The 23,071-nt window shown below is 33.1% G+C and overlaps 5 protein-coding genes across 5 annotated transcripts; 3 read left to right on the forward strand and 2 right to left on the reverse strand.

Annotated features, from left to right (window-relative positions):
* Window positions 1-4,846: 4,846 nt before the first annotated feature.
* LOC110997035 (2-oxo-4-hydroxy-4-carboxy-5-ureidoimidazoline decarboxylase-like) lies at window positions 4,847-6,410 on the forward strand. Its single transcript, XM_022264980.2, has 3 exons — window positions 4,847-5,119; window positions 5,495-5,648; window positions 6,224-6,410. Exons 1-3 carry the CDS (start codon window positions 4,891-4,893, stop codon window positions 6,402-6,404), a joined length of 564 nt encoding a protein of 187 aa, XP_022120672.2. The 5' UTR covers window positions 4,847-4,890; the 3' UTR covers window positions 6,405-6,410.
* Window positions 6,405-7,618, reverse strand: LOC110997036 (proteasome maturation protein). Its single transcript, XM_022264981.2, has 4 exons — window positions 7,442-7,618; window positions 7,202-7,366; window positions 6,683-6,784; window positions 6,405-6,612 (listed from the first exon to the last, which is right to left on the reverse strand). The coding sequence occupies exons 1-4, from the start codon at window positions 7,442-7,444 to the stop codon at window positions 6,451-6,453; spliced, it is 432 nt and encodes a 143-aa protein (XP_022120673.1). The 5' UTR covers window positions 7,445-7,618; the 3' UTR covers window positions 6,405-6,450.
* A 550-nt stretch (window positions 7,619-8,168) lies between these two features.
* LOC110997021 (putative nuclease HARBI1) lies at window positions 8,169-9,385 on the forward strand (the record flags this gene model as incomplete). Its single annotated transcript, XM_022264958.2, is given in 3 exon segments — window positions 8,169-8,426; window positions 8,508-8,644; window positions 8,740-9,385. Coding segments are annotated over 3 exon segments (1,017 nt in total), but the record flags the coding sequence as incomplete, so codon positions are not given.
* Window positions 9,386-9,452: 67 nt separating this feature from the next.
* On the reverse strand, window positions 9,453-10,941 carry LOC110997022 (myb/SANT-like DNA-binding domain-containing protein 3). Its single transcript, XM_022264960.2, has 5 exons — window positions 10,590-10,941; window positions 10,325-10,480; window positions 10,153-10,255; window positions 9,800-9,987; window positions 9,453-9,686 (listed from the first exon to the last, which is right to left on the reverse strand). Exons 1-5 carry the CDS (start codon window positions 10,773-10,775, stop codon window positions 9,561-9,563), a joined length of 759 nt encoding a protein of 252 aa, XP_022120652.2. The 5' UTR covers window positions 10,776-10,941; the 3' UTR covers window positions 9,453-9,560.
* A 1,977-nt stretch (window positions 10,942-12,918) lies between these two features.
* LOC110997029 lies at window positions 12,919-20,755 on the forward strand. The gene is made up of 10 exons (XM_022264973.2): window positions 12,919-13,038; window positions 13,117-13,308; window positions 13,760-13,864; window positions 14,114-14,369; window positions 16,592-16,719; window positions 17,911-18,105; window positions 18,665-18,993; window positions 19,705-19,774; window positions 19,981-20,148; window positions 20,588-20,755. The coding sequence occupies exons 1-10, from the start codon at window positions 13,006-13,008 to the stop codon at window positions 20,753-20,755; spliced, it is 1,644 nt and encodes a 547-aa protein (XP_022120665.2). The 5' UTR covers window positions 12,919-13,005.
* Window positions 20,756-23,071: the final 2,316 nt, after the last annotated feature.

Raw genomic sequence — 23,071 nt, forward strand, 5'->3', positions numbered from 1 at the left:
AGCGCGGCATTTATTAGACCTAATGAAAAGCACATTTAATTAATTCACAGCAATCACATGCGACGCGCACACCAAAGCTTTTATGTTTATTGTTTCCATATAATTTTAAAGCTACATTTGATTTCTCTAGAGTGTCACAGTCGTAATGTTATGTGGCAAATAAAAGTAATTATAAAGACAGGAATTGACACACGTTTTAATAACAATGCCGCGTGAAGCTTCATAAAACTAATTTTTCTAATTGTTAAAATTAAGCCAGGTGGCCAATTATGAAGTAACTAAGGTTAGTAGTAGTCAAAGTTTATTTCCGTGTCCGTTTTTAATTTAAATAACTATTGTGTCGTTTTATTAGATACACCTAATTACGTAAGTGTTGGATTAATACATTTATTTTCATACATTGTCCCTTACATTCTTGAACGTAAATTAAGAACTATTAGATATGTCGCAGTATAGTAAATCAGAGAGTTAATTGAATCTCTAGACAGTTGATTAAAGATCGATATCCAATAATGATGTTAGCATTTCTATTTAAATAAAGTAGGGTCAAAAACGTTTAACTATCTATCTCTGACTAAAAGCCAGAGTGTTGATTAATAATTTATAACAAATATATATATACATATATATTTTATATACCACAATAAAACATAGTGTTAATTAATAATTTGTTTCTTTCATTTATCTAGTAAATTAATGAATAAAAACTGTTTATTCGTTACGGTGGCGTTCTATGGTCCACCCACCTTATAACAATGATCATGAAACAGATTCAGAAATCTGAGGCCAGAACCTAAAGAGGCTGTAGCGCCGCTGATTTTTATTTATGTGTTAAGGTACGTCTGTAGGGCTTAGGAATCCTTGGGGTTTTACTTTCTTGCAACTCACCCTCATATTAGTTATCTAGTGATCTTGCTCACACATATACGATACAGATGACAGACATTTAAAACATATAAACTTAACCACGTACCAAAGTATACTGTTTTAAATATTATTATTACCGTAAATATTCTCTTACGACATTCATTCTATATTTATATATTTAGCCTTCGAGGGTAGAAGCTCTTAGGTACTGGCTTGACTTGAAGTCCGGTGTCCCCCAAGTGGGGCAGAGGGTATCCAACGAAGAAGACCAGATCCAGAAGCTGATCTGTCCTGGAAGCTCTCTTGGATGTCGCTCTAGATTTCCCAAAATGGTCCAATTCTGTGGTAGGTACGACTTACTATTTTGAATCTAGTTGGAGACTAAATTTGGTTTATGCGTGGCGTGTTGGTGACCTGAGAGGATTCATAATAACTCATTAGATATAAAAAGGTTTACGTCATACAGTTTCTAAATTTAGTTAGGGCGGGGCAATCAATATACATTCATAAATATCACATCAATTAATTTTCCTTTACGAATTAAATTTTATACAAATATTACTCGCTTTGTAGTTTATTTGTATAATATTCGGATTAGACAAATATGAATACGCCATAACGATTTTAAAAGTAAATTGAATGACGGTATGGCCGTATTTGATGATGTGCAAGCACAGGATTTTTGATTGTAGTCCCACTGTAGATTAGTTATGAAATAAAGAGTGCATTTTTTTATAGTAAAGACAAATCTGGGAGTTGTTTGTATTTTTGGGCCCAATCAGACACTTTTGTTTGAATTATTAAAGTAATATAGAATTCATTTCTTCTTTTAGTGCCATTAACACAGGTCGTGTTTCAGTCTCGTGAAGCGTGTCTAGTAAATACAAGATTAATTCAGATTAATATTATTTTATTTTATTAAGATTAATAATAAAAGCTTGTATAATATTACTTATCATCAGGTGAGCCTCTTGCCCATTTAAATGCCATTGCCCAATATGGGGCATATTATAAGAAAATAGCTATTTGATTTTTATAAATAGGTTTAAAATACGATTATATTACGTCAGTTCTTATATAAACTTAGGCCAGGATATGATAGATATTTAAATTATGAAGTCTCGATAAAAAATACAGTTAGTGCTCGTTTGCGTCACAATTAAGCTTTGACGCAATTTCCGGCGCTCATTGCAATTTGAGGACTCATAAATTAATATAATTCATATATTGGCAAAGGGGTCATGGGGTCACAAATCCCCTGGGGACTGGGAAGGGCCTTATATCAAATGTTTCATTTATATTCTTACAAAGTGTTTGATAATTACTGACTAATAGAATAAAGCGCGCGAACAGACACAATATATAATTTATTATCTATTAATTAACTAAGCTAATCTAGAAGTGGCGCTACAACTCTTAGTCTGTGCCTTCGGCTATTTGTTATTGATGTGAAGATGTGTTGGTTTCCTCACGAAGGTTTTGTTCACCATGAACAAAAGAACTTGGTACCCGGCTGGGGCATATACACCATGTGGCTCAATCATACCTTATTATTACCTACTATTGTCATACTACTGTCATATCAGTGATAAAAACAATAAGTACTAAGTTTTGAAAGCCATTTTTGTCGCTGCCGCTTTTTCACAGCATATACGTATATTATATATTTTTTTAAATCCTTAATAATGATGTATTTACATTGCATATTCTTGGATACTCGGCAAACCCATGCAACTTCTTGAGTACAAACAGTGCCCGCGTAATTTGTATGCTACGATATTGCATGCTACTCGATTGTGAGGAAGTTGCATTGATCTGATTAGCGCTGCGCCTTCATAAGTTCTCATAAGTCTGATTTTCCTCATTGTAACGTGTTTGTTACGTAATGTAATAGGCTAAAAACCATCAATTTATATTGATTTTGGTAATTGGCAAGTAAAATTAAAAAAAAACGTAATTTAAACAGTCATTAAATGTTACAATAGGAGTCTAGCAATCAGAACCTACCCTTACTAATAATAATATATTGCAAGAATATGGTACAAATATATGTAAGGTACAATCGTTCTCATATTCTGCCACACAATGGCGCGCAAAATTGTCCCTAAAGGATTTTTTTTATTAGTCTTATAAATTGTTCAATTCTTATTGATGAGGTAATTATGTATAATATATATTATGTATTGCATTAAAGTTATTATTATGTTTCTTATATTACTTTCACCACAGGAAAGTGATTTTTACTACTAGATGTTTTAAATTGAATACTACATCACAAATGATTTTCTTTATCATGATAATTCATGACGATGATGGTGTTTTCTGTTTGTGTTAGATGATCATTGGCTTTTTCTAGTAGGCTTGCAGATTATCTTCCTTCAATGCCTAACACCCGTCGACATTGAGTCAAAGTTATGCCGGTTTCCACACCATGTTTACCTTCACCGAGCGAGTAAGTTATAAATGCGCATATAGAAAGTCCATTGGTGTACTGCCAGGTTTCGAAGCTACTGCCTCTGAGTCATACATTGATACCACGAGGCTATAAACAAGGACAGTTTCAATATGAAATTGTAATATATGTTGAAAAAATCTGTAACATAAATACCGTTTAAAACTTTGGTTAAATTTTAAACTCGTATCTGGGTTTGTAATTTGAAACAGAGAAATTGGTTATGCATTCATACAGCGAGTGGTGTTGAGTGCTCCCCCGCGACAATTTGCCGCGTCGCGTTCCCCAAGGGGCAGTTAGCGCCATCTCGGTTTAGCAATGTGATTTATCCCCCGCGCAATACAACTGACACATAAATGTCGCGTTTGTTCCTCTTTACTCTATGATTTACGAAAGGAAAATCGGTTTTTTGAATAAATTTCAGTGGGAAGCTGATAATTCTTTTGTAGACTATATAACATTTTGTAAATACAGAAAAGAAATACAGTCTAATTACACGTAAATTATGAATGCAATATGCCAATTACCATTATGATAAAAAAATATTTATTAACACTTCATTACATTACATTATAAAAATTGAACATAGTTAAATAAAAATGTGAGCAACTGGCGGCCTTATCGCTTCCGAGCGATCTCTTCCAGGCAACCACTGTGAGTGAAGCAAAAAAAATTGTAATTTAGCGTCTATTCTTACCCGCCAATCTCCATAAATGGAAATTCCCATACATTACCAACCGAAAAACAACTTATCATTTAAAACAAGTAATACGCTTGACTTTTATTACTTTTAACTGAAAAACTAAGAATCCTGAGTGATATAGATAATATGGCCAAAGACAATAAAATTAATGAACAGTTGTCAATCCATAGTCTCAAAATCAAAAGTTAAAACATCTACATATATAGTATTATCCTAAGTGTAAGTATATTATATTATTAGGGTTGAAAAACGACAAAAGTTAGGTAGGTAGGTACTCTTGCGCTTTTCTTGGCGAGGTGCTACCGTGTGCTATCAGTGCGCAAACTACCAAATATAATTTGAAGTTACCATTATACATGATTTGGCTTTGTTGGTAGAACTTGATTTGAAACATAAACATTAGTATTTTTTGAATTCCGCTCACAATAAGTAAATAATTTACTTCGTTCGAACAGTTGCGGCTCACCTAATGTTGGGTGCCCATTGACACTACCTCAAAAATTAGGTAAATGCATTGCTCTTTCTTTTAAGGGAAATGCGAATTGATTCGGAAAAACTTCAATATAGATGGTTCCATAGTGGTAACCCTCAAAAACATTTAGTTGCAGAAGTATGCAGAATGAAGTACCTATGTAGTTGCGATTTTTCTTTCTATAAATGTAAAGGAAACCGGCATGTTTGATGTCATAGATAATTAAAAGCTTCAGACAGAATATGTTCAATCCATATCTCATTGGCGGCTTTCATACATATCATAGACTACAGAGATTTACCCATAAATGTCGGTGACGTAGTATTCATTATTATCACACTAAAGAGTCGAGTAATAAGCATTATCTCCGTCCACTATCATTTAAACTAATGACCTATGAGTCAATGTTTGCTACCATGTCGATCTCAGTACGCATTCAGATCCAAAATGTATAGTGTGCCTGAAGTGAATTCTATGCCTGATGACCGTTTTGTGTGGGTGTTTGGGAATGTCATAGAGTTGTGTAAAGACGCCGCCGTGTGGGTAAAGAAAAAACGCCCTTTCAACAGATTAGCCGACCTTTGTACCGAGTTCCACAAATATTTGGACAATCTTAGTGTTGAAGGTGAATATTTATAACTCTGTCATAATTGTAACACGACAACACTGAGAAAAGATAATAGAGAAAAACGTAGCTGTAGATTATTATTTTTATATTGTTTGAGATTTTAAATATCGAATGTCAAACGTGTCTGGGATGCTTCTGTATGTAGTTATTCTATACTATTAATAAGTCACTTTAAGATGTAGTTAATAACAAAATGTTTTTCCGGTAGCCATGCTTTGAGTAAACATATCTGTATATATTTAATCGACAAGACAAAGTTTTATTTATATTAATTTGATTTTAGTTCTGTGATACAAAATAAAAGGGAAATTCCTGAAATAACTAAATAGGTTAATATTGTTTAATATATCCATAATTAACTATTTGTTTTAGAAAAGCTAGGTATACTCAAATCACATCCAGATCTGGCAGGACGCCTTGCAGCTCTCGGTGAGCTAACGAAAGAGTCTATAGAAGAACAAAAAAGTGCTGGATTGGATAAAATAAATGCAGAACAGAAATCAATTATAAATGCATGTAACGAACGGTTAGTAATCACTTGGCTAAGAATATAAAATATGTCAGGAATAAATAACAAACCATTGTTCTCAAAAGAAAAATTTGATTTACGTCAGATGTCTCCAGAGTGGGCATAATTTTCATTAATCGACCAAATCATGTTAGCGCGAAATGGCAACAAGCACAATCTATTAATATACAATGTAATTAACTATAATTATCAGTTTGTCGAGTTTTATAATTACTATCAATAGATGGCGTGTTACACGTTATTAGATTTCAATTTCAAATAAGGGCCGTGATACAACAAAATTATACAAGATGGCGCTACATTCATGCTAAATAATTGGACACAGCCGCCACTTATTGATCCTTAACATCAGTCTTACATAATATTGTCAATAAATTGTTTTACAGCTTATTTGCCAGCCATATTTTGATGATACTTTATAATATATCTATCATGCAATATACAGCACTGATGTTAATTATGGTAATTTTATTAGAAATGTCTACTGTATGTTATGTTGTAAAAGGTAGGTATTACTAAAAATGCAATTCTAGTAAATTTTATGGGATTCAGGAGTGGTTATTTTTTTTTAGGTACAAATTAAAATTCGGATTTCCGTTTATAATTTGCGCAAGGGAAAATAAGGTACAATCAATCATCGATGGACTAAATAGTCGTATACTGAATTCCCGAGATCAAGAAATCGAAACTGGAATAAATGAAGTCAAAAAAATATGTAAACTAAGAATTCTAGATATAGTAAATGAAAATTAGTTTTCTTTTTAATTGTTTTATTTAAAATGTATACCCTATATCAGAATTACAGTAAGCCTAAAGATCTTTCAACAACTGCATGTGGTTGTCCAGCGACCTCACAGAGCTCGGGTACATTGAGGATATCTTCAAAACCAATGTCTAAGTACCTTCCAGTCAGCACTTCTGACTGAAAATTAGAGCTTGACAAGAATGGCAATCGACCAACCTGTAATAAAATTCAAAGTATAGAAATACAAGTTTTCTACAATTGCATCAAGAGCATAGCTAGTCTTTACCTTGCTGGAAAACTTTTTCTCCATAGACAACTTCAAAGGAGCATGAAGACCTTGTATGTTTCTGAGCATTGCCATGTTCATCTTTTCTTCATTTAGGTAATACTGAAAGCCAGAACCATATTTCATTCTCTAACATGAATTAGAATCATTTTAAAATTGTATACAATAATTTATTCACTAAATTACCCCTATCCACTGACATAGTAGTATGTAATACAAGGGCGGATACAGCTTTGGCACCAGGAGGGGGTCACATAGTCTTGTTCAAGTCAAGAACTTATACATTTGCCACCATGCAAAGTTATTATATTATATTAATTAAATATTGAAGGTATGTGGTTACATAAAATCTTTATGGTGACTAAATATTGAAATAAAATCAATCAACATGTTCAATTAGTGGTACACCTAAGTCTTGGAACCAACTCACTGGGTTATGAGCCCCCCCCTGAGTTGTATATAGTATAGGACTTTGCAAAATAATTTACTAGCGAAAATCTTTCATTCTCTAGGGCTTACATTTTTCTCTGATACTTGAAGAGGATGTGCCACAGCCAACTTGTGTCGGGTTGATGTCAAGCCGGCGATCATTGGATCAGGTACACCAAAAGATCCCTCATTAATAGGTTTGCACAAATTAGCATCGTGCTCTGCTTTGACTTTCACAGAGGGAAGTCCGAAACTCTAAAAAAGTTAATATCTCATTAGAAAAAAAGGTAAGTTACAAAAAATTCAAGTGACATTTATAATTAGTCCTACCATGATGTCTGTTGCTGCAGTATTGTAGAAATAATTGATATAAAACTTGTACTATCTGTAAAGTAAATACAACAGTTGGAATTCAGCAATTGAGATTTTGGAACTTAATTTTTAATTTTTAGCAACTCATTGAATACACTTAAACAGACGCTGACAAATGATAATTCACATTTCACAATTTGACACTGTCAAAATACTGTTGCGCTTGAGATTAGAAAATCTAGCCAAGATTCAAGAATAAAAATATATTCTATATTATGTGCTCCCTCTTGGTCACGTGATGATTTCAATGCAAATTTGATTGGCCTATCAAAAGGATTAACGAAAAAAACAACAGCATCAAAATTTATTTCAGATTTTTATATTGCCTAGCATACGCCATGGGATTTTCTTAATTTGATTTGCAGTTATAGCTAAACAAAGTTTGTTCTTAGAAAACATTTTTTTTTAATAAGTATTACAGTTACAGAAATTTAGACATTTAGTAATAAGTAGTGCCATTGAAATATACAGAAACTAAAGTTCCAGAACGTACTTAATTCACTGCTGAAAGAAAGTTGATCCAGAATAATTAGGAAATCGGTTGATGACCACAGATGTGTGTTCACATGTTGTGTATATTGATGAAATCATGACTATTTGGCTAGTGCCCTTTGTTTATATAGTGTATAGTTTATTATCTATGATTGTTTACATTTTTACACCAGTAGAGATAATGATTAATTAAAATACTCTAATATTAAATATAATTTATAAGCGAAATTCTTATAGCCATTTAGTCGTGAATTGTAAATTAAATATCAGTATAAAATATAGAGTTGCTGAATTTCATTCTCGATTTGGGTTCACGCAAAATTCTGTGAAAAATATTTTAATACCTTTATTAGAGCCTGATCTTAAAGCCACCTCCAGAAGGGGCTTGCCTTTTCCTCCTGAAATTATGGTTTTATTAACATTACGATATTTCGCAACTGGTAGTTTTCAGGTTAATTCATTATAGTCTAATAAAGAATGTTTAACGTTTAAACATTTGACATGTTTCAAGTATTGTATTTAATCTTCACAGAAACTCGATAGCAATGATATGAATATTTGCCAACAGTCTATGTCTCGTATAGTCACTAGAGTTGCAAATGCTTTAGCAAAGAAAATGAAAAAATTTGTTAAATTTCCTTCAAGCTTTGAAGATGTTAACAAAGTGAAGTATGTATTATTTAGTTTACACCCTCACAATTTATGCATTTATATTTATTTTGTTGAAAGAAATTAATGTAATTCGACAAATTACATTGTTTCAGACGCATGTTTTACAATATTGCTAATTTTCCTGGAGTAATTGGGTGTATAGACTGTACACATATCAAAATAAAAAACCCTGGTGGATTGTCTTCTGAGGTTTTCAGAAATAGCTCAGGGTACTTCTCAATCAATGTGCAGGCAGTAGTAGGACCAAGTTTGGAATTCTATAATATGGTTGCTTGATGGCCTGGAAGCACTCATGATAGTTTTATTTATAACCACAGTGCTCTTAAGCAACAACTTAATTTGGGGAAAATTAAGGGTATTTTACTTGGCGACAATGACTATTCTGTAAGTAATGTGCTACTTACGCCATTTCTGACACCAACTTCACATGCACAAGAAAAATACAATGAGAGTCATAACATGACAAGAAATGTTGTGGAAAGGGCATTTGATGACTGGAAAAAAAAGTTTCCATGCCTCCAAGAGGGCATGGCAATAAAAATTGAAACTGTGGTTGCTGTTGTTTGTGCATGTGCAACACTGCATAATATTTCTTTGCAAATATGTGAAACATTAAATCGTGATGAGGAATTAGTTGATGTGGATTTGTCACAAGAAAATAATGACTCCGGCACATTGTTTAGACAGTCACTTGTGGACAAATATTTTGAGTAAATAAAAGAAATAAGATTAAATTAATTCATATTTTTTTTTCTTAAAATACTTCTTACACATAATGTAATTCTTAAAAAATAAAAGTATTATATAAAATTTAGTAACATACATAGTATGTGACTTGAGGCTCTTGGTTTGATTCCTGAAAAACAATAATTGTTTTGAGTTGAAAGGCACATAAGGTTGACCTACTACTTGCCTACATAGGGAAAGTTCTTGTAGTCTGCATTAAATTGTCTAGTTCCTTTTTAGATATCTCTAAACGTATTCTACTTCTTTCTTCTTCCATGATAGCAGCTCTTTTCTCCGATTCAGCTGTCTCCAACTATAAAAAATATGTCATAAATTTAGGCAACAATTTTTTCAATCTTGTTTGAGTTTGGAGACTTTTTTATAGGGTACTTATATTAAAATTAATAATAATGGGATAATAATTACTTGTGCTTCTAAAATTTTCATTTCCATTTTCTTCTTTTTTTCATAGTGTTTGATTCTTATTATAGCTTCTTTCCTGATATAGTCTGCTGTTTTCAAATGCTTACTCTTCACATCATTAGAATAACTTTGCGTAAACTCAGGACTAGTTTCCTGGTCTTGATGGTTTGTTATATCCAAATCATTGGGTTCTAAAAATGTTAGCAGACATTACATAATGAATATTTAAAAAAGAAAATTGATTTTACATAATAAAAATCATTTATCCTAAAATATTAATCTACTCTACTCAGAATTCAAATGCTAATAGGTACTACATGCATGTCCTACTACATAGTTATTAATAAGGAATTAACCTATCAGGTCAATATTTTCATTTTGTGACTCATCATTAGAACTTAATAAAACTCCATCACTATCAACAGAGTTGGTAATTTCACAAAATTTCAGGGGTTCCACCTGAAAGATTAAAATAATTAATTTTATATAGACATTTTTATTTATTCATTGTAATAATTAATATATTACCTCGTCAACCATGGGATAGATGATTTCCTCTTTGGGTGACTTCTTAAAATCTGGTAGCCCACCAGTCTCATTTAATTCCCCACATTGGCTAGCTCTTACTTTTCGAGCGTGGGCTTTCATATTGTCCCAAGCCCTTTTCAAAGTACCAGTATCACGCTGTAAAAGATATTTACAACGTTTAGAAACAAACGTTTTTTTTATCTACTTAAAGTTAATCCGTTGTTACAAAGTTGGGAAACACTTTCTACGTGACTGAAAGACAAACCTGATGCACATGTGTTTTGCAATTAAACTCCACTGTTAATGTCTCCCAAGCTGCTTTTTTCTTTTGTATCGTTTTACCATCGGTATGTTTGGATTCAATTACGGGCCTGTTATGTACTAATTGAGCTAACACTGCCTTTTCATCGGGTGTGAAATTAGCCACACGCTTGCGAGACATTTTCGCCATTAAATTAGTTAAAATGAAAACGACTATACTTGTCTTAATAATTTACAATCTAATAAAGTAAATACCCTAACGAGCCCACACTACCATTAATTACAATTGGATTTTTTTATTATTTTGAAGCCTCACTTTGCAGGTTGTTGTGTGTATACAAAAGTCACAGAGTAAACATATAGTTGTCGATTGTCGTTTAAGAGTTAAGACTATTAACCAACATGAGGTTTTTAAGTATTGCAGTCTGCTTCGTAGTCTGTTGTTTATTATTTCGCGTATCAACTTAATATTTTTAGTTCTTAAAGACGATTACTACCACACTTTTCATTATTATTATTATTGAAATTTGCGCAACAATATCTAGAGATATAGTAAATTATTGAAGACTCAATAATCGTTAGAAAAATATTTTGATATCCCAATTGGTCCACAAAATGCTAGGCACTACCTGTAAGACATTGTTGGGATAATACACATCTTTTAAAGGGAGTTTGAATCGACGAATCAAAATCACTCTGCGACTGGCGTGACCCACTAAGGACTCATGTTTTGTCACGTGACTATCTTCCTACAAATTCATTTGGCGTTAGTAGGGTACGATTGTCGAAAATGGATTTTATTTAAGCCCCGTCTCATTTAAAGGTTAAGAAAGAAAAAAAATTGACACTGTTTCATATTCGAAATATGAAACTTTTTTCGAGTCGAGTAATTTTTACCTAAAAATGTTATAACTATTGTAATAAAAAACACATATGTAATAAATAAATTCTAAAAAGTGGGTAGCAGAGCGTGTCAAAATAAAAATTATTTTTGTAATTCCTCATAATATCGAGCTCTTGTCCAAGTCGAATTTCGGCCCTCTGTGCTTACAAGCACAAGCAAATTTAGAAGGACTCAGGGACAATGTACAGGGTATACGGATATAAAATATGACAAAATGCCCATGTAATGCATAAGATGCACGTTTTATAATCTTGTTATATTTCGTATTACATTTTTATGACTTACATCAATTCTTTACTTACTATTAAATTACACTCAACCTTAATATAACCCAAAACCCACCCATCCGGTGCCAATTGCCATTGCTAAAGATTATCTCTGTCTATTTGTAATTTAATCGTAATTTGTGTTCTCAATTTGTTCTGCCTCTTTGTAGCACAGTCGATGTTTTCTTCTCTATTTTATGTGCAAAATTTTATTGAATAATTTGAAATAAAACACCACTTAGAGTACACTTTACAATTCTTTTTCTCATTCTCTTGACAGAGCGGTCGTGATCGTTATGTAGTAGTGGTAATAGAAGGAGGCAGATGTGATGCGCTTCACGACATTCCGCCATCGTTGCCTATTAGAGGTGATCCTGCTATACTGATTCAGTGACTCTCAGGCTGACTTGATCTGATCAGTCCAACGCGTAGGTGACCTGCCGCGCCTTCCCCTGGACGACTCGTGGCTTTTGTTATATTCCTGTTTCTCCATATCTTTTGCATCTTGTCCATCGCCGTTCTTGTGACGCCCATACGTCTTTTGACCACGTCGATGCAGCCGCCATTACTTGAAATCTGAGCCCCAAGATAATTATACGATTGGACCACGTTGCATTTCGCGATTTGAGTCACTTAAAGCGAATTACTTATACACTTTATAATAATTTCTTTATTTTGGACTATGTGTCAAAATAATATTGTTCTTTTATTTGTTTGTGGTTTTTAATGTTTCTTTGAAACATTCTTAAAAATCATTTCTTTTATTACTTTAATTGATGCCAAAATAAGCAATGAATTACAAAAAGTATATATTAAAAAAATATTACCACCATTTACACAAAATAATAATTTATAATCTTGTTATTATAATGCGACCAAATAACGTTACATAATCGATTGAAACGATACACAAACTACTGTTATTTAAATTTTAAATGTCATAGGCATCTAGTATCATAACTTGAAAAATAAGTTTACGTCAAAAGAAAAAAGAAAGACTGTGAATAAGGTGTCTCTTCCTGGTGTTTTCATTCATACACGGACATATTCGTTATTAATTTATAACTCCCATGGTTAATTATGACAATAAATAAATTAATAGATTCCTTCCTCTATGGGTAATGGGTTATGGGTTTGACATATGACAGTTTCAATTTCTGTACGCAATAATTATTATTTTTGAGAATATTTATTAATTAAACACAATTCTTATTTTTATTATTAACTCACAACGCTAGATTTTTCTAAAAATGGCTGCACGTGGTGGACCAAAGAAGGAATTGGTGATTACTTAAATTAAAAAAAAAAATGGATTATTGGATAATTAATATCCATGGTAATAATAAAAAATGAACTTTTAGGATCCTGAAGAATTAATGAAAAGGAAGTTTCGCGCAAAATGTTTGTTTCGCGCATTGGGTCGAATGGTTATGTCAAATGCCTATTGGCTGATTGAGGCTGTGGATCATTACGAAGGTCTGGATGACGTCAAACGAAGGGTCGAACAAGCTGTGCGCGGGAAGGCTAAGAAGAAACAGTTATTGACCATACACGTGATTTTCAATTAATATCTTAAATACGATTGTCGAGTTAACTAACTATAATACGTCATATAATACGTTAGCTGCAATTCTAGCTACCAAAAGGTTCAACCCCGCCAAAACAATATCTTATAATATTTTAACAAATATTTTTGGTTTTACTCTCTATATGCTCTCTTAAAGGTAAAATATATCAAATAATCTTACAAGGGATTGGACCTAAATTACGATAACATATCTACTATTATAGTGGGAATAGTTAATTTCTATCAACTTACTCTGTGATATCACCACATATTTAAATTCGTCACAAGTTAACGAATTTAGACAAAACCACTTTTTGACTAGCGTGACCCACTAACGCTTATCGAATCTGTATGAAAATGATCACGTGACAAAGCGTGAGGTATTTCCTCGTTTCGCGCCGTTTTCGTTATTCATTCTTGTCTCGCGTTTCATTTAGGACAAAGCTCTTCTAAATAAGCCTGCAGAGGAGAGGACTGACCAAGAGAAGAAGTATATATTTCGCATTATTGGAGGTTTGAAATGCTTTAAACGGTATCCCAATGTGAGTCTGTTGCTTAGATTATTATTATTATTATAGCCTCTTTATTTCCATATTGATTAATATATTTTAAACAAGTATGTTATATGATTATTTATTACATATGTGCATGCATTAAAAATTAGAATTAGTCATGTTTATTTTAAAATTGTATAATTGAAAATAGGATATTCAATGTATATAAATTTTAACTAATAAATATTTTAACACGGTTCTAGATTCTATGGTTAACCTATTCTATTTGCATTACAGCATGTGAAAAAAAAGTTAGCTGCCGTCACATATTTCAAGTATTATGGTCCAGGCAGACCTATCGTTCGCCAACATCAGGAAGCTCACGCCCTCTATTTCATCATCACTGGCGATGTTGTAGTCAGTCAAATGGTGTTTGACGAGCTGTTACAGCAATATGTGTCTATAGAAGTGGGTGTGATGCACTCAGGGGATATGTTTGGTGAAGTGTCTCTGCTGCATAATATACCCAGAACCGCGACAGTTACTACCAGTGGTATGTTATACTTTTTTATCGAATACATGGCAATAAGGCAGGACGTTTATCTGATGGCAGATGACATGGCCGCATTTGGACACTCGCTGCCAGAGGGCTCACGAATACGTCGCCGATTTTTATATCAAATTATTCTATACCTACAAGACAATTATATTTTTGATTATTTATTTTATAGGTGATGATTTTATAAATCCTTAAAAGGCCCGCAACGCACTTGCGAGCCTCTGGCATTGAGTGTCCATGGGCGGCGGTATCACTTAATATCATGTGAGCCTCCTGCCCGTTTTCCCCCCTATCTATACTAATATTATAAAGAGGAAAGGTTTGATTTTTTGTTTGTTTGTATGAATTGAATAGGCTCCGAAACTACTTGGCAGATTTGAAAAATTCTTTCACTGTTGGAAAGCTACATCATTCCTGAGTGACATAGGCTATATTTCATTTTCAAAAAAAATAGGCATCCTTACTAAAATTACGATAACATTATATAACATTTGTTTATTATTTGATACAATTCTAACAGATGGCGCTGAGTTAAAGGTAGTTTAGTTTAGGTCCGTGTCGTGGTACCAACGTTTCACATAAGTTCTCCTACGGCTTCCCTTGATTGATTTACTACTATGTAATATAACAAAAACCTTAGCCACAGCAACGCTTGGCCGAGTCCGCTATATGGTATAAAGTAATACCGTTCATACTCTAAAGCTTTAAATATAAACCTTATAGTACAATTCATAATAGGCCGGCCATACACTAGCGAGGCATTGAGAGTGTCCATGGGCGGCGGTATGACTTAACATCAGGTGAGCTTATTGTTCTATAAAAAAAATACATTCTCTCCATCTCGACACCTGGCCTTTGACAATGCTTTTAATACACTTTCTGCCGCGCACAACCTCTTTATAGCTACCAGTTACTTAGGCCTTCAAGAAAGAAGCGAACGTCATAATTTGCTAGTTCTATAAATAAAAATACAAGCGACTTCCTGCGTGACCCGTGAACCTTGAAAATTATAAACTTTCCTCATTAAGCATCCTACATATAAGATATTTATATAGGTATATTAAGATTATAGATATATATATATATAGAAAATCGCAATAAATTCGTTGCTGTAGTTTTGGAAGGGCTGGTTTTATATAATACAAAAGTTAGACATGTTGTCGCTGACTTTGGAAAAATATTGTTTTCTCTAGAACACAATCATATATTATATCTCGTAGGGGACTCGCATCTTGTAATTTTATAAATTTAAAAAATATATATATGGAAAAATAATGAAAACAGAAAATTCTTTTAACTGGACCGAGAATCGACTGCCTCTGCGTGCTATGTATACTTATAAGCCTTTCCCTTAATTACCTAGCGTATTAGGCAAAGGTTAGCAATATAGCTTACTACGCGTATTGTACGCCTACGTATTGCCAAGGCTGTACATTTTCCTCACACAGGCTTTCTTAGAATTAGGAAATAGTCGGAGTTACGCCCCGAGAGTATAGCCATACGCAGGCACTCTCTTTAAATGTTACTTTGCAGTCATACGTTTCATAGTAATTAACTAAATCATGGGAGCTACGCCTCAGAGTATAGCCAGACATAGGAACTTCCTTTAACTGTTACTTTGCAGTCATTCGTTTCATAGTAATTAACTAAACCATGGGAGTTACGCCCCGACCGTATACCCCAGACGCAGGCACTCTCTTCGACTGTTAATTCATTCCTTACATCGCAATTAACATTTCATTATTTCATTTATATCCACTACTAACTAATGTTCTGTAATTAAAATCACCCCGATGAACCAGCAATCGAAAAGGTAACATTTCGTATGAAACGTTTTCGTTTGATCGCTTTTTTTACTTCGCAAATTTGCTACCATGAAAACGTGTTATTTTTTGGGTTATATCGTCTATTTGGCTAATTACTTATTAATTGTGAGTCGTTTCATACAAAATTGCGTGTTTAGCCACCCAGCTATACGTTGTTTATTTCGATATTGTATCTTAGTAACCGTATATTGTTATACCAGTACTACCACGTATTGCATTTGGTTAAGCTCTTGACTCTGAGCTCCTTTCATTAATCCACTGACAGTAAGACTTAAGGTGAGATTCAGAAACGAGATTCTGACTTCTGTATGTCAAAATCTAATACATTTATGACGTTTGTAAGTCAGGCTTAGCTCTAAGTTTCGTATGCAATCGAGTTTAATATTCTAGGTCATTGCGAATTCCTTGCATTGATGAAGGAAGACTTCAAGAATGTTCTGCAAGCATCTGTTCAGAAGCAGTGGGACGAAGTGCGTCGCGCAATGTCAGCGTTTACTTATTTTGATGCCCTTGATGAGGTAAGGTGACTAAGTGTTTTCATTTGTTTGTATATATTTTTGTAAGCAATTCACTTTTTTTTTATAGAACAGGGGGCAAACGGGCAGGAGGCTCACTTCTTGTCTCTATTAGCTTAGCTCCTCTATTTAAATATCCTATGTACAAACATTACCTCTCCTGAAACTGATCTAAAATTGTTTTACATTTGAATTGAATATTATGTACTGCACTTCTTGCTTACCTTATCTAATTTTTTTGCATTTTTTTGCAACAGTAATTTCCTGGAAGAGATCGCTCGAAAGCGATAAGGCCGCCAGTTGTCTCTCTTTTCATTTAATTATGTCAATTATCTTTCTGCGACGAAGTGTTAATAAATAAAATAAAAATGTTTGATGTACCCTAAGTAGCTACACAGACTAAAATTTGATTTATTTGGGCTGGACCTATCTTTATATATGCATATGTGGCATACATAGTCAAATCTTTCGTTTAATAGTTTTTCTTTTATTGTAGAGATATTTGTACATAATTTCCCCACTATCTTCCTTACCAGGTTCTGTAAAACAACAATGCTCAATTAATAAATAATTTAATTGAAAATAAATTCACGTATTTTGGAATATATTCTGGAATTCTACGAAATCTTAACGTACGAACGACGTAACGAACGTCAAAAAATTAATATACACGAAATGCTTCTAACATTTACTGCTGGTTCTCAAATCAAGGGCATAGAACGGAAGAGAAGGACTGTCAATAAACTGGTTTTTTGTTAAAAAAAAAAGAATAAATAATACCTCGATCTCTATGTATAACTAGAGTTCAAACCCGGCTTTTTACGCTTGGGTATTTATTTTATTAAATATTTTTTAGATGTCTACTATAAGCTAGTACATCAGTTTTCTTTATCATCAACAGTGTCCACAGTGTACACCATATAGTGAATTTTATTGATATTTTATTTACATCTTGGGTTACATGTTTGTGTAGGCTAATTGTTGAAAGATTTCAACTGAATCATCCTCCCTAATATTAGCGTTGATAAATAATTAATAGAGATATTGATGACCAACGCGAGAATATGACAGATACCGTTTGCAAGGGAATTTCGTGAACTGTAAACAATATTTAAAAAAACCGTCATCTGTGTCTGTCAACTCATTTCGCGAATAGTGAGTTTGAGTCTCCTTGAATTAAATTATTTTTGGTAGGTGGCTCGTCGTGAAGGTTGCATAGTTGCGAAGATGAAGTCCTATGAAGTAAACGAGACATTACTCGGCGATGGCGTGGGTGTGGCCAATTTTGTCTACTTCATCCTATCAGGCCGATGTCAGATGATTGAGTCTCTACAAGTGATTGTTACGAGGCGTCTAGGTCGCAATTATTATTCACTATACGATCCATATGTATGTATTATTGCACAGATTACAATACTTTATAGACTACTAAGAACTTTTTATTCTTATTATCTATGGGGCTTAGGCATATTTATGATACAGTTAATGTAGTGTATGTAATGTGAAAATGGCACATATTAAAACATATAAACTCGTCTAGTCAAACAAAGAAAAAAAACAGTGGCGCAACATTTTTTGAGGTCTGGGTGGGAATTTTATGAATCTATTTCGTGATTCTTTTTTTCTAATACGCTAGTAGGTGATCAGTCTTCAGTATATCACACGCTTCAGTATAGCAGTACACACGCCGTCAACTTTTTGGGTTTAAGACATGCCGGTTTCTTCGCGATGTTTTCCTTCATCGTTTGAATGCACCCATAAACATCCATTGATGCAGAGCCGGGGATCGAACCACGACCTCATTAAGAGTCTCCTAGAAAAACTCTGAACTGCTAGTACGTTTAAACCAAGTCTAAAATTTTACTCCACGATTTTTACCAATATTCATCGAAATCTGAATAGCAATAAAGCGTACGTAACAAGAGTTTAACCGGAAACCTCTTAAAAGGTACCTAAAGAAGAGAGCGAACAAGATTTCGACACAAAATATTTTGGGGCGTACAAGAATTTAAAAGCAGAGAGCAAGAGTACGGAAGGTCGCGATTCAGTTGAAAGCAAAGCCATAGACCCAAACGCTAAAAGTGACGCGAAAGCCAGCATTTTAAAACATTCGAGTACTACAAAAAGAGGATCTCAAGATTCCGAAAGACACGATAGTGTACAAATTGTAGAAGATAAACCTAGAACAAGCAGAGAAAGTGCATCTACTGAAACTAAATCACGCGATTTTCTGACTCCGTCGGGATATGGAGAGGGAGTATTAAGGCCTTCAGTGAGGTATTTTCTTGTTATAATGTAAATTATTAATTGTAATAATGACCCAAGTCAAATAGATTTTGTAAGACGAGGACACCACTGAAATAATTTCATGCCAACAGTTTATATGATGATGATTATATTAATTTATCCCTAATGGGAAAGGCAAAGAACTTTAGTCCATACAGCCAGGTCTGGAATCTTCTAATCGAACAGTTTATAAAAATTTATGACAATGACGTTTCAGTTGACAGAAAATTTGTTACCAATTAATGTCATATATATTAAATTCTTATTTAAATTGTGTACTTAAAAATAAGGTAAATTTATTTTTTAAGATGTAAAACCGTCATTGTTTACTTCGATTTGTTTATATATTTATCTTTCCCCATGTGTACAATTCTGATTGTTTTGTAAATTTATTTTGTTTTTAATCATTTTTATTATGTTGCGATTAGTTTCCTTTGATTTTCTATTATTCATAATCTATAAATAATTAACACGACGAATTATAAAAATGTTATTACTTAATGCTGGCTTATGGCAAAAATAATAATTACTTGAGTCAAATACAATTTTTTTTAAAAGTATTTTGGCTTAAAAAAATTGGAAACTAAAAAATAAAAAGGTTTTATATCTTGAAAACTATTTCTAAACCATGTTTATATAATATAAGATATTAAAAAATAAACTGACAGTATGTATGTACCCATAATTACATATAATTCACAGGTTAAGTGTTATTTCTGAGAAAATAGGATTACCACGTCCACCACAAAATCTTCGTACATATTTTATGCAGGTGACTCTAAAAAAACTTAATAATTTTAAGGATAATTTTGTAATTGTCTCTAAGACTATTTTGTTCTATTCTCTATACCTTTGTATCGTAAGATATTTTAAGAATTACATCGCAATTCCTATAGAAAAAAAACATCTGTATAACTTTTAGCATTTGGTGGTGCTATTTGCGAAAACTCTCTGCCTAATTTGGTCTTGTTTTGTTAGGTTTGCCAGCTAAACCCAGGTTCGAGTTTTGGTTTTGGTGAGAATATGCGTGATAGAAGAATTGTCGCGCTTACGCCTGTTGACTGTATGCTTCTACCAAAAATTTGGCTCTTACAGCGAAACACAGCTAATATATGGACAAGGATTGAACATTACTTGGAGAAAAAGGTATGTTCAAGAGGGCGTCACGGGTTTAAACTAATACATATGTGTCCTCATGGTACTTTTTTTTTAATAGAAGAGATACAATTTACATGATTTAAAGCGTTTAATTAACCAAAAAATTCAAAAAAATATTCTAGGATATATTCCAAGTTAAAGTCAGCGTGCGATCCTGAGGTCGGTCGTAGGTTTGAGCCCCGACAGCACAAATAGACTTTTTTGTGCGCTTTTGACACTAGCGTGAGTGAAGGAAAATATCGTGAGGGAACCCGAGATTCAAAAGTCAACTTAAACAGTTAAAGAATTTGTTATATTCCAAATTATGGTACAATCCCAAATTATGGTTTTTTTTCAGAAAAAATGTTTTTATGTAAACATTTTTGACACTTCTTCACCAGAAAGTTATCTATCTATACGTTGATAATTTAATTTATTTCTTACACAGATACCAACAAAGAAGCAGCTCTTTAAGGAGTTTACATCACAAAGAAGATGGCAGGAGTTTAGAGAAGAATTAGTAGATGACGTCATTGCACGTTCTAACACTGTGAATTGGACATCAGTTCATGATGTACCATATTCCATTCGGATGGAGGAAATGTTGGATATATAGAGAAATATATATATATTTAAACATATTTTTTATTTCCAACACACCAATATAATACAGTATTTACGTTATTCTAAACCTCCGTAGTAATAAAAATAAATATGTAGTTTGTTTACATTGATCAAAATTAAATAGGTCTATAAACTATATTATTAATAGGAGATTGCTTTTTTCCGCCGCCCATGGACACTGTCAATATAAGAGGCCTCGCGAGGGCGTTGCTGGCCTTTTAAGGACCCGCTTGAAAGCGATGAGGTCGCTTGTCGTCGTCATAATCTTGATTTTATGTGAAGTACGCATTGGTTTCGTGATGTGGAGAAAGCAACGGCGGATCTACTTAAAGGCTTTTTGGCCTGCAGCCAAGGAGCCCGTTTATACAAAGGGCCCCCAGTCCCCACTGGAAACGAAAGGTGATGTTTTGAAATAAAAATGTCTGATATTTTAAAAATTAAATGAGGTTGTTTTATTAGCAGGGTTTTCCCCATAAAAGCCCAAAGCCCCACAATTTCAACAAGGAACAATCAAGGACCGGATGTTCCAGTGAGTGGATCGTGGTGCTGCTATTCCTCTCAACTAAAGGGAGGATCCTCGACTTACCACTGACTGGCCTGAAGGCCAAGGTTGAGAAATTGTATACTACGGTCGGAATCATTCTGTATTGGCGCTAGTATGACGTCATCTCAGTGACTGTAGCCATATACAGGTGGTTTAGTTAAAACAGTGTAAATTGGTTGCTGAGAATGTGAAACAACAAGATGAAACGTTGGGTTCGTTAATTAAAGAAACTTACGTAATTTTTTAAATACATAATAATTTGCTCAACAATACCTACTCATTAACAATATCCAAACAATTACATTATACACAAAAGCTAAAAACCGAATACACATTCAAACATAAAAATAAAGCACAGTTTTACCTATTTAAACAAAAAATATAACTAAGCATATATTATTATTATAATAAATTCTGAATTCTAAGATCTAATATTCGAATAGCAAATACATTTTTAATAAAATATATAGATTCTTAAATAATTTTAAAAACATTTTTAGTTACATTAAATATATCCTATTTGCTGGTAATTTCTGTTATAATCTGAAGGTATAATACGATACATGACTGAGTTACGTAAATAGTTTGTATTAGACCGAGGAATTAGAAATAGTTTTAATTTTAATAACTGCATTCGTCAGTGAAAAATGACCAAAAAAATATTTAAGTATTTTTTATTCTTAGACATATGTCATGTTACTGGTGATATATATAGTATTTATGTTATTAATAAGTTAGTTCTTTTTATCATCATAAACCATGGACAAAAGCAGATAATAATATTTTACGAACATTGACAAAAATAAACATTTTTTCGTTTCTTGTAATGTTCGGTTCTCTGGACATACGAGTTAATCATTCTACAGCAACGTTTTTTTCATATTATTACTTATCTTATCTTATAGTATTAATTATTACACACTAAAAAACAAATGTCATAGTTATGGTCAACACCAATATTTTAAGTTATCCTTCTATGTGATCAACACATTTAGGATGACAAGGCCGAACACGATTTCACTACAAAGGACTATTTCACTTCAAGGACTATTTCCGAGTGACGCCATTAAAAACATATCTGCCGCACTGCAGAACTTCGGCAAGCATATTATGACGTGTCACGTGTCAAGGAATTAGTCTGTTGATCAATTCAAATCAAACGGAAGGGGCCGCCGTTTCGGTCTAGATCCTAACATCTAACATTCTAGAATAAGGTTTAATACTCTTTCTTGGACTTCAAGGTCAGAGTTCTGTTGGAATTTGTACCATTGAGGAACTGAACTGAGTAGCTTATGAGCGCTTTTAAAACTTTTTATGAAGCTTGTCAAAGTTATCCCACTCATTTATCATGTTCTGTCTACTTACCACGAAACAGTATTAGCATTTTTCGAGGTAACAACGTGATTTTTATCGGTAAAAGAATTTTCTGAATCAATTAAGAAGGTCCAGAGATTGTTCCCATAATCGTATAAGTATAGAATCAGTTTTGCATATTCTTAAATTGCTTTGCAATGTAGTGGCCAGCTACTTCTTCTACTCTACTAATTTTATTATTGAAGCACTATTAAAAAAATATGAACTAATCATTACGTATACTAACCAAAAACAATTTAAATAATTACTAAATAATATATTATATGTATTAACTTAAAAAGAAAACTCCATTTACACGCAGTTAAAGCAGTCTTCTGTTGTTGTTGTTTTTTTCTAGAATCATTCAGAAAACTCATTCGCAATAAACAAACAGTCAAACTCAGTCCATTC

Source organism: Pieris rapae, chromosome 22, assembly GCF_905147795.1.
Source record: "Pieris rapae chromosome 22, ilPieRapa1.1, whole genome shotgun sequence".
NCBI lineage: Eukaryota > Metazoa > Arthropoda > Insecta > Lepidoptera > Pieridae > Pieris > Pieris rapae.

Excerpts from the sequence above, each read along its gene's own strand:
- LOC110997029 (XM_022264973.2), top strand. The coding sequence starts at position 13,006 with ATGGCTGCACGTGGTGGACCAAAGAAGGAATTG. Across the intron at positions 13,039-13,116 it reads GTGGACCAAAGAAGGAATTG|GATCCTGAAGAATTAATGAA; the intron begins GTGATTACTTAA and ends ATGAACTTTTAG. Across the intron at positions 18,106-18,664 it reads ATTCACTATACGATCCATAT|GTACCTAAAGAAGAGAGCGA; the intron begins GTATGTATTATT and ends ACCTCTTAAAAG.
- LOC110997036 (XM_022264981.2), bottom strand. Across the intron at positions 6,785-7,201 it reads TTCAAGTATCAGAGAAAAAT|TATTACCTAAATGAAGAAAA; the intron begins GTAAGCCCTAGA and ends TCTGGCTTTCAG. Across the intron at positions 6,613-6,682 it reads AGAAAAAGTTTTCCAGCAAG|GTTGGTCGATTGCCATTCTT; the intron begins GTAAAGACTAGC and ends ATTTTATTACAG.
- LOC110997022 (XM_022264960.2), bottom strand. The coding sequence starts at position 10,775 with ATGGCGAAAATGTCTCGCAAGCGTGTGGCTAATTTCACACCCGATGAA. Across the intron at positions 10,481-10,589 it reads GCAAAACACATGTGCATCAG|CGTGATACTGGTACTTTGAA; the intron begins GTTTGTCTTTCA and ends TATCTTTTACAG. Across the intron at positions 9,988-10,152 it reads TGAAAATATTGACCTGATAG|AACCCAATGATTTGGATATA; the intron begins GTTAATTCCTTA and ends TAACATTTTTAG.
- LOC110997035 (XM_022264980.2), top strand. The coding sequence starts at position 4,891 with ATGAGTCAATGTTTGCTACCATGTCGATCTCAGTACGCATTCAGATCC. Across the intron at positions 5,120-5,494 it reads GGACAATCTTAGTGTTGAAG|AAAAGCTAGGTATACTCAAA; the intron begins GTGAATATTTAT and ends TATTTGTTTTAG. Across the intron at positions 5,649-6,223 it reads ATAAATGCATGTAACGAACG|GTACAAATTAAAATTCGGAT; the intron begins GTTAGTAATCAC and ends ATTTTTTTTTAG.